The 14248-nt window shown below is 39.6% G+C and overlaps 1 protein-coding gene across 4 annotated transcripts in view; it reads left to right on the forward strand.

The window, feature by feature from the left end:
• Nucleotides 1-90: 90 nt before the first annotated feature.
• ELP2 (elongator acetyltransferase complex subunit 2) overlaps nucleotides 91-14248 on the forward strand; it is a 43991-nt gene continuing 29833 nt past the window's right edge. For 2 of the 4 annotated variants that reach the window (XM_045459357.1, XM_045459360.1), the window contains exons 1-8: nucleotides 127-347; nucleotides 2926-3004; nucleotides 5206-5276; nucleotides 9360-9516; nucleotides 9781-9858; nucleotides 12073-12137; nucleotides 12919-12985; nucleotides 13466-13606. In XM_045459357.1, coding sequence (XP_045315313.1) covers nucleotides 210-347; nucleotides 2926-3004; nucleotides 5206-5276; nucleotides 9360-9516; nucleotides 9781-9858; nucleotides 12073-12137; nucleotides 12919-12985; nucleotides 13466-13606 — 796 coding nt within the window. In that variant the 5' untranslated portion in view covers nucleotides 127-209. Of the gene's footprint in view, nucleotides 348-2925; nucleotides 3005-5205; nucleotides 5277-9359; nucleotides 9517-9780; nucleotides 9859-12072; nucleotides 12138-12918; nucleotides 12986-13465; nucleotides 13607-14248 lie in introns of those variants that run through there. The other 2 variants (XM_045459358.1, XM_045459359.1) reach the window with 2 other exon arrangements.

The raw sequence follows: 14248 nt of genomic DNA on the forward strand, positions 1-14248 counted from the left end.
TGCAGGTAGCTAGCTGCGCCCAGACACTAAAGACCACTCGCGCCAGGAGAGTGGGCGGGCCCGGCGTGGGCGTGGCCGCCTCCGCCCCGCCCTCGGACGCCTCTGAAAAGCGGTGTGGATAACGCCAGCAGGAAAGGCCACCACACGGGTAGTTCCGCTCCGAGGGCGGAAGTGCGCGTCCAGGCCTCCGCCGCGGCCCAGCCAGCAACATGGTAGCGCCCGTGCTGGAGGTAACTCACGTGTTTTGCTGCCCAAACCGGGTGCGGGGAGCCCTGAGCTGGAACTCAGGGCCCGGAGGACTTTTGGCCTTCGGCACATCCTGTTCCGTGGTGCTCTATGACCCTCAGGTAAGAGAAGTGGCTGGACGCTTGTTTCCATGTTCTTCGGGGTCGGAATCCTCTGGGTGCGCTGCGGCCAGACTGTGGACACTCCTGCAGAGCGGCAGATAGGATGTGTGGGCGAAGGGTCGCCTTGGGGCGTGCGGGACTCGTCTCGCACGCCGCGGCAGCCTGGGGTCACCGTGTACTGCCAGTAGCCTGTTAGTCTCACGTAGCCCCCACCTGTCCCATGTAACTTCCCACATGAATGACAGCCGTTTTTGAAACCTTCCGTGGGAACGGCCGTACTGTTAATGAGTTCGGGTTTTAAAAGATTCGCAATTTAGGTATGGATGAAAGCCATTATCACAGGTGGTACCTCACTTCTGTATTTCCTTCAGATTTACTTAACAAGCTTGTATTGGGTTTCAAAGAAATATCACTTGTATTTTGACTTAGGGAGTAGATATTTTAAAGAAGGCGCCGGTGGGGTAAATGTCAAAGGGATTAGGAATCCTAAGCAGTGGTTCTAGGGCAGGAAGTACATATTTTTGGAACTTTACCAAGTCAGTTGATTGTTTTCTTGGTGCTTTACCCAGGCTTTTTGTCCTCCCCCTTTAAAATGTTTGTTTATTTTGAGAGAGAGAACGCATGCAGGGGGAGTGTCAGAGGGAGAAGGAGAGAGAGAATCCCTAGCAGGTTCGGTGCTGTCAGCCCGCGGAGCCCAACCACAAGCTCTGTCTCACCAACTGTGAGATCTTGAGCTGACCGGAAATCAAGAGTCCAGCGCTCAATCTCGGGAGTCCAGAGCTCAATTGACTAAGCCACGCACGCGCCCATAACCAAACTTTCCAAGTGACTAGTTTTTGCAGTCTTACCAGAGTTATTATGACTCCATTCCCACTGTCTGATTTTGGAGGATACAGTTAGTATCGCTTCTCAAAAGGAGCCTCAGTGTAAAAAGTAGAGTGCTAGAAATGAAAATGCAATGCAGGAGATAGCTCTATGTATTTCTTATTGTACTGCTTTCTTTGATTAAAAATCTCATTCTCATAATCTTTTCACATTCAAATTTATATATGAAATAGTTGTATTTTCTGTATCTTGAGCTGGCTTCCTGCCTCTTTGTTTCCTATTGTTGCCATGCATTCTTTTTTTTTTTTAATGTTTATTTTTGAGAGAGCGTGCACGTGCGCATACGTGGTAGGGGAGGGGCAGAGAGCAAGAGAGAGAATCCTAAGCAGGCTCAGAGTTGTCAGTGCAGAGCCCCAACTTAGGGCTCAAACTCACCGTGAGATCATGACCTCAGCTGAAACCAAGAGTTTAACCGGCTGAACCACCCAGGCGCTCCGCCATGCCCTGCCATGCGTTCGTAACTGGCAGGAGAAAGCATGGAAAACCAAGGAAAACTTCACTGAGACAGTCAACCAAGGACTGACTCAGCTGTAGAGGGCAATTTTTCTGCAGCCACGTAATGTATTTGTGCCCGTGTCTTCCATCACATGTTTACTTTTAATGATAGCCTCGTGGCCATGTTAGGGGATTTTAACTTACCAAAAAAGAAGTATGTTGGGCCTAAAAAGTACTTTGTTAAATATCTGTTGTTTGGGCTCTAAATTAAATATAGGAATAAGAGCATGTCAAATGCTAAAGTAAAGTTTTGGTGTGATACTCAGCAGATTTTTGAGGACCCTCTGTGCTAGTCCTGGACTGGGTGGTGATGACACAAAGATAATGGGTAATAATTCCTGCCCATCAAGGAATTCTTAATCTAGTGAGAGAGACAGTGAAATACTCTAAATTGTTTCACAGCCTCAAATAACTTATGTGTGAAATATACCAGTTTTTGCACATTCACATCTGAATTTCAGTTGGCATTTAAGCAGATAGGAAGCTTGTGCTGTTCATAGTAAATAGGGAAAGTGGCCCTAAAGAGGAAGGCACTGTAGTCACAGAGTTAATACCTTCAGTGCGTGAAGTAAAATAAAGCCCAAGTGTGGAGGGATGTTACTGAAAGCACAGTCTGAGCGGCTGCTGGGAACTTGACTGTACCCCTTGAAGGGATCCCATGTGTGAAGACCTTAGTCGTGGCCTGGTAACTTTGTTTCTTTAAGGCTGATGACCCAACATCTGATCAGCCATGGCATGTAAAGAGAGCCATGAATTTGACTCCAACAATCATGAATTTCTCTCTTGAGGGGTTTTTTTTGGTCAGTAAAACCCTGAGATTGGTACAAGCATGGTAGCAGTAGGCCCTGAGACCTGTGGGAGCACAAGAAAGAGTTAGCCTGGGGTATCCAGACAGGCTCCCCAGTAGAGAAGGACCAAGGTGGTCAGGAGGAGCTAGCAGATAAAACCTGAGGGCTCAGTGTGCTGAGAACAAGGAACATCCAGAATATGGAGTGGTGACAAAGGCAGGCACACATTAGAGTGAACGGATAGTTTAAGCTGTGGTTTAGAGTTTATGAATTAAGGGAAGTGATTCTGTTTGAAATAATCCCTGAACTTTTTATTAGCATCAAAACCATTGACATCTGACTTTTATTAATTTATTAATTCCTCTGTAGGATATTTTGTAATTTACTAACTGGTGTTTTCTTTTGTAAAGGAAAGGGTTGTCATCACCAACCTGAATGGTCACACTGCTCGGGTCAATTGCGTACAGTGGATTTGTAAACAAGATGGTTGTAAGTATTCATCTGTTTGTTAAAGGTACTTTCAGTTGTTTTCTGATAAGTATGGTTAGTCATTTTTCTAAAAAGAATTGCTTTTAGATGGTACTTCCAAAATCCTTTGGAATTTGCTGAAATGTCTTATATATACCTACTGTGGTATTCTTATGGACTCTGAAATAATTTTATTTTCTATTCCATAAACACTTATTGAGAGCATTCTGAGCCATGCACAAATACAGAATTTGCTGAATAAGTATGACTTTGCTATGATTTTATCTGTGACATTAAAAAAAAAGTTTAAGGGCACTTGGGTGGCTCAGTCAGTTGAGGGTCCAACTTTGGCTCAGCTCATGATCTTGCGGTCTGAGGGTTTGAGCCCTGCGTCTTTGCTGACAGCTCAGAGCCTGGAGCCTGCTTCTGATTCTGTATCTCCCTCTCTCTGTCCCTGCCCTGCTCATGCTCTGTCTGCCTCTCTCAAAAATAAACATAAAAAGATAAAAAGGTTAATAAGCCACTTATTTCAATTGGTAATACAGTATTAGTCATGGTAGGTCAATAAAAACCATTAAATAGTAGAAAGAGTGGCTGTTGGTGCAGATATTAAAGCACAATTGTAATTATATTAATTGCTGCCAAGTGACATCAAAGACTACTTGAATTTCAGTATCGGGATTTATTATAAAATGTTAATTTGGGCTTGTATATTTTATCTTTAAAAGTGAGGTTATATAAAATGAATTGCTTGTGTTTCAATGTAATCTGTAACTATTATGTTTGATTTCCTAAGATTAGGGCTCTACCAGTAGACAATTAAGATATTTTTTCTAACCCAAGTATTAGTGATATATAAAATGTTAATAATATCATTTCATAATTTTAGGAGAACCCGTCTGGTTTGGTTTGTAGAGCATGTGACTGGATCTCAGGGTCATGAGTTTAAGACCCATGTTGGGTGTGAGCCTACTTAAACAACAACAAAAAAACCTTTCATATTTTTATTTTCATTTTTTTAATGTTTATTTTGTGAGAGAGAGAACACGGAGGGGCAGAGAGAGAGGGGGACAGAGGATCTGAAGAGGGCTCTGTGCTGACAGCAGAGAGCCCAATACAAGGCTCAAACTCACGAAACATGAGATCATGATCTGAGCTGGAGTTGGATGCTTAACCGACTAAGCCACCCAGCTGCCCCATTTCATATTTTTAAAATGTCTGATTTTTAACACATTACTTTTAGGGACCTTATAGTAATTCTCAAAATCATGTAGTTAAATAATTGGCTTAGTGTCTGTGATCCATGAAGAAATTAAAGCCCCAGGATCACAGCTGGCTGGCAGTAGGGTTTGGACATGAACCTCGGACTTCTGACTATGGATCTAATGTTCTTCAGACAATCCCCCTGTTGCTTCCCCTAAATATCTAGCACACAGACCAGAAGAAACATAAGTGGAAAATTATATTTGATTATTTCTCCCTCTTTGGTTGTTTTTCCTTATTCTTCTGTTATCCACAAGAAGTTGTGTTTAAAAGAGCTACTCTGAAATATTTGTCTTATTTCAAAAATATGTCATATACTTGATAGCAGTTGACTGTAAATGTCTCATACAGATCATTCCTGCTGAAAGTATTTAGCGTGCATCTTACATGTTGAAACAACCAGGTATATCCAGATTGAGGGACATTTGCAAAACAACTGGCTGGGACTGTCATTGTCCCAAAAAAAGGGGACTGGGAAACTATTCTAGGTTAAAGGATATTAAAAAGATATGGCAACTAAATATGCAATTTGTGGTCCTTAGGTTCAGAATTTATAAAAGTTATAAAAGACGTTACTGGGACAATTCAGGGTAATTTAAATAAGGACTGTATGTTATATGATGATACTGTATCAATCAACAATTAAAACTTTTGAATATGTTAATTGTCCTGTGGTATGTACGGAAATGTTCTAATTCTTAGGTTACATATAATAAAGTGTTAGAAGGTCAGAGGTCCTGATGTCTGCAACTTATTTTTAAATGGTTTGTTAAAATAAAGGGATCTGTGTATGCGTGTATAGAGAAAGTGAGATGTTAGGCAAATGTGGCAAAATGTTAATAGTTGGTCAGTCTAGATAAGGGTATATGAGTTTTCTTATATCTTTTCTATAGCCTTGAGAGTTTTCAAGACAGCTGGGGAAAAAATAAAAATATTTATGGAGATATAACCTTTTTCAGCTCCTTCTACTGAATTACTTTCTGGAGGATCTGATAATCAAGTGATTCACTGGGAAATAAAGAATAATCAGGTGGGTGGATATGTTTATAGTTATAAGAAAAGACCTTTATCTGCTTTTATTTTCAGGTCTTTTTGTCCTTTCTACTGTATTCTTTTATGAAGTTGCTTTATTCTTATCAGTAATCCAGGTCCTGTATCTTCTATACTTCACGTGCCCTGTACCCTTCCTTCTGATATTTGCTCTCGTATTCACATGCTGTCATTCATTTCTGTGAATTTCCCATCATTTTGTAATACTTTTCACACTGCACATACAGGGGCTATTTGTTCTGTCTTCACTGATAGCATAAATTAGTACTGCCTTGTTCACAGGACAGATATAGATTTACATAATTCTGAGTGATGTTATAATATGCAGTGCTGAGTATGGACGGATTTCTATCGATGGACGCTAGGTTGTTTCTAGTTGTAAGCAAAGATTAAAAGCTAGCGTGTTAGACATTTGAACATCTGTCATGCAGTAGATGTAGATGAGGCAGAATCCCATTCATGATTCACGTACATGGTTTTGAAGGCAAAATCTACTTGAAGAATTAGAGAGCAAGGGTAGCTCCATAGATAATGTGCTCTAGCTTGCTGTACCACAACCGTGGTGCTGTGAGTTTAGTAGAGTTTTAAGAGGTGGTCTTTGAATTGGGTCTTAAAGTATCAGGTGGTTTCCTTGGGAGGAATTAAAAACAATTTTTCTTTAATGTTTATTTTTATTTTATTTAAAAAAAATTTTTTTTAATGTTTATTTATTTTTGAGAGAGAGAGACAGAACGTGAGTGGGTGAGGGTCAGAGAGAGGGAGACACAGAATCCGAAGCAGACTCCAGGCTCTGAGCTGTCAGCACAGAACCTGATATCGGTTTCTAGTCCACAAACTGTGAGATCATGACCTGAGTGAAGTTGGGTGCTTAACCTACTGAGCCACCCAGGTGCCCCTAATGTTTGTTTATTTTTGAAGGAGAAAGAGACAAAGTGTGAGCAGGGGAGGAGCAGAGAGAGAGAGAGGGAGACACAGAATCAGAAGCAGGCTCCAGGCTCTGAGCTGTCGGCACAGAGCCCAACATGGGGCTTGAACTCATGAGCCATGAGGTCATGACCTGAGCCGAAGTCGGACACCCAACCGACTGGGCCACCCAGGTGCCCCTCCTTGGGAGGAATTTAAGGGTCTAGAATTCCTGGGAGGAAATTCCTGGCATGAATGAAAAAGCTCAGTTGATAAAGAAGACCACCTGTTCAGCAGTATCCAGTCTTAACCCAAGCCTAAGCTTTAGGACAAGGCTTTCTAAAAAAAGTTTGTTCAGGGAGGTATTCATCTCTCAAGAAGTTAAGTGAAAAAAGGAATCTATGGCCAATCAGGGTTGGGAAACGCTATATTCTATACCTCCTTTAGAGGGTCCCAGTGCACCGTGAGTATAGTGAGGGCTCTGTAAAGTTCTGACATGGACCAACATGAGTATCTTTAAGTACCATTTCCCAAGCTTCGTTCAAGTCTTAACTTTTTTTTTCCCCTTTTAAGTTTCTTAGCATTCCTTGTAACTGAATGACATAGTTCTGGACATGTTTCTTGATAATTCATTGTAGGCAGTACTACTAGAGAAGTATGGTAGGGGAAGATCATGTGGAAATGTAGATACCAGCTTTAAGAGTTTGTTCTTTATTAGCAGGCACTAGGAAGTCCTTGATGATTTCTAAGCAGAAGAGTATGAATAACAGAAGAAGATTAATCTGACAGCAATGTGCCATATCAGAGTAGGAAAAAATAGGAAGAAAGCGATGTGGGGTGTTTTTGAAGGCAAAATGATTTTGACATTGACTAGTTATTAAAGGAGTGGGAGCTGGTGTTAGGGGAGTAAGTAATAAAAATAGTGGGATTCTGTTTCCAGGTCTTGGGAGAAAGGTGCTTCTACAAAGTAAGATAGGGAAACTGGAGGAAAGATGTGGAATTTACTTGTAGACATTTCACTTGGATTGCTGGCCTGGCATCCATACTTGTCCTCAGAAGGAGAGGGCAGGTGTGGAGGTGGGGATTTTGGAAGTACCTAGACGTGAATGAGAAAAAAGGGAGGTGTAGCAAACTTAACTCCTGTTTGGACTGATCTTGGTAGAGGAATCCAGAGGGAGTGAGTGATTTGAACACTTGATTTTGAGATCTTGAGGTGAGACTTGAAAAACGCTTTCCTCATTGCTGCCCCATGCTTCTGTCAATAGAGGATCACAGACTGAGCAAGTATCTGGTGGCAGCAAACTTCAGGAGGAGCCAGAGGAGAAAATGTGAGGCCAGACACGGAGGATGGCAGGAGGGTGAAAGGCATAAAAGGGGGTTAAAGGGAATAAGAAGATTTAGAGGAAGGGGCCACACATGGAAACCTTAGAGCCTTATAGGCTCCTTTCCATATGCATTTCCATGTATGCAGGTGTTCAACACACCTTGACTTCTGATAAAAGGAAATAATTCTAAGCTGGTAGAATGAGAGGTTTGTCTTTGAAGAGTGAGCATTGTTTTTTTAACAAGGTGACAAACTTGAGAGGTTTCTTTTGAGTTTTTAAAATTCTCTGATGGTTGACATACACCCCTGCTTAAAAATGTAAAATGAGTATTTTCAAGAGATTTAAATTTGGGGGGAGTAATGATATAGACACATGTGAAGAAAGTTTACAGAAAAGCATGAAGAAGGAAAACAAACTAAGTACAGAACCTCAACAGAGTTAACATTCTAATGAACATTGTTGTAGTTCTCTATTTCGTGTGTATAATTATACATGCAAGAGATTATATTGTACTTGAGTTTTTTAAAATGAGTTTTCCAAGAAGCCAAAAGTTAATGGCTGCAGGAAGTTAGTGTACAGAACCTTATACATAATTATTTTCTTGAATGGCAGAGTTCAGCTTAATTGGGAAAACAATTGAAACATTTATGGGGCGCCTGGGTGGCGCAGTCGGTTGAGCGTCTGTCTTCAGCTCAGGTCATGATCTCACGGTCCGTGAGTTCGAGCCCCGCGTCAGGCTCTGTGCTGACAGCTCAGAGCCTGGAGCCTGTTTCCGATTCTGTGTCTCTCTCTCTCTGCCCCTCCCCTGTTCATGCTCTGTCTCTCTCTGTCCCAAAAATAAATAAACGTTGAAAAAAAAAAAAAAAAAACATTTAAGGGACCCCACTATTTTGGGAGATAGCAAATTATAGAAGATACTTCTCAAAGGATATGATGGAATCTCACACATTTTGAACTCTAAAAAATACACCTAAAATAACAGAAATGATACCACAGGGCATAATCTTGCATGGCAAGCATTTAGATGATAAACAAATGGAATTTCTTAGTTCTGTTTGCCATTTTTTTTTTCTTTTTCATTTTCCAGCTGTACTTGATTCAGGCAAGTATGAGTGTATGCTAAAAATATTTGGTTAAAGTTTGATGGAGAAGTACCAAGTTCCAAAGTATAATCTTACATAACATTACGAAAAAAATTTTTACCTTCGCAGTGAAAAAACATGGCAGACACTACCTTTACTAGGATACCAAGCTTAACTTCACTAATATTGGCACAGAGTGATATCATGTGCTTCCTGATGGGATGCACATGGATAGTAATGTCAAAATGTATACCCTGAATCTATTCATGAGGAAATATCAGACTGATCCAAAAGAGACACATTCCACAAAGCTGGCTCTAGTCTTCAAAAGATATCAATGTTGTGGTTGTCTTTCCATGTTATCCTTTTTGTTGACTACAGTGTGTATCTACAATAATTTAATCAGTTCCTCTTAAAAATTTTAGGTTGATTGCAATTTTTCACTAGTATAAAGACTGTGTGATGAGTCTTTTTCTGCATTCATTTGTTACTATTTGTTACACTAGTGTGGTTAGCATCTCAGAGTAGATTCTTAGATGTGAAATTGCTGTGTCAAAGGGTATGCACACTTTAAGTGTCCTTACTGCAGTCAGACCAACTTCTCTGAAGTTTACTTTCTCTTCAACTCTAGAGGATGTATTTCTGGGTCAGGTAGTTTAGCAGTACTTTTAATTCTGTGATTTTAATTCAGTAAAGGTAAAACTGTTAATTCCTTTTTTATCACCGTGTTTTTGTCAATTCTTTCTGATGTAGCTTTTAAAAGCAGTCCATCTCCAAGGCCACGAAGGACCTGTTAATGTAGTGCATGCTCTTTACCAGAAGAGGGCGTCAGGCGTTGCATTCCGTACACTGATGGTGTCTGCAGCTTCTGATTCTACTGTTCGAGTCTGGTCTAAAAACGGTTCAGAAGGTAGGTTTAGAGAAATTATAATACAAACGAAATAGTAATTGTCAAGTGAGGAAAGAGCATACATGTCAGTTTCTTTCAGTCTTTGAAGTCCTTTTATTCTCTGTAACGTTGTTAAAAATTGACCATTTACGTCCACATGGTCATTGGGTCTCAGGATTGACTTCTCTCATCCCCTGTTGCACCCAGGGCTGTTGACGATGCTGCCCAACCTTTCTATTTGGATAAGCTCAGTGTTAGTTGTTCATGGTGTTTTTTATTTCTTAGTAACATGCCTTCAGACCTTGAACTTTGGAAATGGATTCACTCTGGCTCTCTGCTTGTCTTATTTGCCTAATACTGATGGTGAGTATCCTGCTGAGTATACGTTAAAACAGCAGTATAGGTGCCTGGCTGGCTCAGTAGAGCATGTCACTCTTGATCTCTGAGTTGTGAGTTCGAGCCCCATGTGTAGACCCTACCTAAAAATCCCAAAACACCACAAAAAACAGCAATATATTTTTGTATCTCCCTACAACCAGACACGTTCGGTTTTAATATTGTATCTAGATAAGTTGAAACATGGAAAATAGACCTTTTAAAAGAATGGAAGTATAGTTGACACAATGTTACGTTAGTTTCAGGTGTACAACATAGTGATTCCACTACTGTGTTCCTTATGCTACGTTACCCAGAAGCGTACTTTTGTTTTCAGTATTCAAGTGATTTGTGTATAGAACATAAAATTAAGAGAAGTTGTAAGAATTTTGATAGCTGTTGAAAATTTAAGAGACCTAATATGTACTTGGGATTGATGCTATTTATTGCGTACGTTATCAACATCTATAGATCTAATTTGGGAAAATGAACTCTTTGAAGGCTGAGATCTGGCATAAGTTGAAAAAAATACTAAAGATGAACCCCGTGAACATTCCTCTGAAGATGAGAGCCTCTTCACATTCTGCATAATGACCATTGGCCCAAGATCACTTAGAATCTCCCAACAGAAAAACTTCCCTTTTGCTATGAAACCCATCTGTATGTACCTTTGATTGTCCTCCACAGAGTTGTTGGCCAATGTGGTTCAGTCTGTCTCTGCCGCCTCAGTTGTCTGGAGGACATACCTGGTGGAGAGAGGCCACCAGCCTCCCTTGCCCTCTGCAGCAGCAACTGCAACTCCGTGTTACGATGTGATGAACTTTGTGCAAGGGCTCCCCGGGAGGAGGAACTCCCACATTCTGGCTTCATAGCAGAGAATTTAGTTTCTTCCCATCCACAGTGAGGCCAAGTGACTGGAGTTTTTGTTTTTGTGTTTTGTTTTGTTTTTTGATATTTATTTGTTTGTTTGTTTGAGAGAGCTGCCAGCCAGCGTGGGAGGGGTGATGAGTGAGGGGGACAGAGAATCCGAAGTGCTGACAGCAGCAAGCCCCATGCTCTCAAACTCACAAACCTTGAGATCATGACCTGAGCTGAAGTCGGATGCTCAATCGACTGAGCCACTCAGGTGCCCCTGGGATTTTTTTTTGTTTTTTTGTTTTTACCTGATTTAGAGTGAGAAAATCTTTGAAAAACAAATTTAGAAAAAGACTCCTAATTTTATCTGCTGTCCTTTGGTAACGTGAATTTTTTTATAGTCCTACCTTTCATAACATTTTAACCGTGTATTTAATTACCTGCTCTTTTTTTTAAAAATTGAGGTATAATTGACACGTATTAAAGTATACAATGTAAGGATTTGATATTTATATATATTGTGAAATCACCACAATAAGTCTGGTGAACATTCCTCACCATCCATAGGTACAGAATTTTTTTCCTTGTGATGAGAACTTTTAAGATCTATTCTCTTAGCAACTTTCAATTATGAAGTAATTGTATGTGCTTTTATTTTGTTCTCTACTTGTGTCATGAATTTTGTTTTACTGTTGAATTCTCAAAGTGTAAGGTCCTTGAAGTAACAAACCCTTAAATCTTTGTGCAGTAGCTGTGATGCTGGACTCCTATATAGCTCGTACATTTTCTGGCTGCGTTGGACCAGCAACTTTTCATATTAATCTTCTGGTTGACATGGTGAAGTGCTCCCAACTTGCTTTTTGTGTTTCACTTTTCACTGCTGCTTCTATCGTAAATGACACAGAATGGAGGAAAGGACTCGCAGCTAATTAGCAGTGATTCTTTGCCTAGTAGCTGTTTGGTTTTTTTTTTTTTATTTGTTTTGAGAGACAGTGCAGGGGAGGGGCAGAGAGAGAGGGGGAGAGCGAATTCCAAGCAGGCTCTGTGCTGTCAGTACAGAGTCCAACACAGGGCTTGATCTCACAAACTGTGAGATCATGACCTGAGTTGAAATCAAGAGTCTGATGCTCAACCAACTGAGCCACCCAGTCACCAAGTAACTATTGAATAGAACATTTGAGATTATTCATTTTATTCCTACAGACATTTATTGAGCACTCAGTTTGTTTGTGCAGGGTGTGGGAAATAGAAGTCTGGATTCTTTACCAAGTTCTTAGAATCCATCATAGGTGATAATCATAACATGTGATGGAATATTTACAGTAAAGCCTCTTTTTATCCTCCCAGTACCAATATTAGCATGTGGCGATGATGACTGCAAAATTCACTTATTCGTTCAACAAAATGACCAGGTAATTAATGATTTTATTAAGATACTGGAATTGCGTTCTGCTTAATTATACATTTTAATGCAGCCTAGTTCCAGATGATAAATTTTAGGGATGTTCTACTACTCTAAACTAAAATAATCCAGTACGAGAATCTTTTTTGAAAGTCCTCTTTTAGATGGTTTTCCACTCTCTTTGAACACAAGTAAGTGCTGCCTTGGCCACCTGGTCCAGAGTTGTTAGGTGGAAACGGATCATTAGATGGTGGAAGGACAGGAGGAAGATGCTGTGGTGGTGGTTTATAAATTTTTTTTTGGTAAATTCTAAATAAATTATATCTATGGTGAAATACAGCTGGTAGTGTTTGTCTTTCTGAGCTTACCTAGATATTGAGACATTAGAGGAGAGAAGTTCCGGAAAAGAGGTTGGGTCACTTAAAACTTCAATAGTAGAGATACTTCTTTCTTTACCTTCTATAGTAAAGTTTAAAATGGTTGTGAATGTCCGACCACCCGACTTTTTTCTACAGAATAATACGTGTCATTTTATCCTGTAGAAATTTAGAGTATTTATCTATTTATAGATATTACGTACTCAGCATTGCTCTGTTACATAAGTTAGATGACTATGAGATTTTTTCATTCCCAAATGAGAGCTCTACCTTATGTCTGATCAGATAGTGTTGCCAATTTAAAAAACAAAAAAAAAGTGCATCAGGACTGGCTGTGACCCCAAATGAAATCACTGATATACGTGAAAATTTAAATTCTTACATCAAGTCTGATGATTTTTGTTATCTTACTAGTTTCAGAAAGTGCTTTTTCTCTGTGGACATGAGGATTGGATAAGAGGCGTGGAATGGGCAACCTTTGGTCAGTATGAAATCTTGCTGAAGTTCATATGATGGGGCAAGTGTGTGGAACTTCCTGGAAAGCAGCCTGTTGTGTTTTCATTTAAAATTTTCTTTGTATGTAACATTTTTCTATTGTCCCTTTTAGAAAAGAGGATGCTTACCCCTTTTGTTAACTATCAGTTGGGGTGGCAGAGGATGAAAGCAGTTGATGTTTTAAAGCGGACACTAGCTGACTATTACACATGTAGACATTCTTGAGGAGTTCTTTGTAGAATTTTGTAGACTGTATAAGAACACATGTCATAACCATTTATTAGTATTGTATGTATATTTGCCAATGTTACTGAAAAAGAATATAGGTCAAGTGAATAGAGGGCTGGGAGGCAAAGTCTAATTTTTTCAGGAAGTTTAAAGATCTGCATATTGTGGAGGAGAAAGTCTTACACATAAATTTAAGATATAATGTTTAAAAACATAATAAAATTTGTTGTTTTATTAGGTAGAGATCTTTTCCTGGCGAGCTGCTCACAAGATTGCCTGATACGAATATGGAGGCTGTATGTAAAATCAACATCTTTAGAAACTCAGGATGATGATAATATAAAGCTGAAGGAAAATACTTTTACGATAGAAAATGAAGGTGAGTAATAATGAAAATATTTGATGTTAACAGTTTCCTGACTCATTCGTAATATTACTAACACAACACACCTAGGTGAAGGTTAGTTTTCAAAAGTATCAGATACCTACATGAAACGGATACTGTGCATTTTTAAAAACAATTTTTTTAAGGATAAGTTATTTTTCGTATATGAAACTTACTTTTCTTCTAAACCACGTTTGTAAGATTTTTAGACATTGCTGAAAATGTTTACTATTTTCTCAAATTATAAATTACAAGATGCCAAATTTTTCGTTTAGCATCGGAAGATCTAAAAGAATAAAGTAAGTTATCCGTACCTTTACTGGATGAGAGAAGACGAGCCAGAGCCCTACATTTGAGTGGGATGTGTAATTCTGATTTTCTTATTGGGTGGTAATCAGAGCAGTACCCCTGCATGGCAGATCCTGTTGGGATGTTGTATTTGAAGGAAATATTTTTAAGTGTTCAACTAAATTATAGTGTTGTTCACCTAGGAGTATTCTCCTTTGTTATTACTCTTCTTGGTTTTGAAGCCCTTTAGAGTTGAGATTTTGGTACGTGGTTTTATGGGGAAAACCTTGAAATCCTTAACCAGCATGTCATGAGTAGCTGGCTGTTCCCAAATATGAAATTTTGTTA

Source organism: Leopardus geoffroyi, chromosome D3 (assembly GCF_018350155.1).
Source record: "Leopardus geoffroyi isolate Oge1 chromosome D3, O.geoffroyi_Oge1_pat1.0, whole genome shotgun sequence".
Taxonomy (NCBI): Eukaryota; Metazoa; Chordata; class Mammalia; order Carnivora; family Felidae; genus Leopardus; species Leopardus geoffroyi.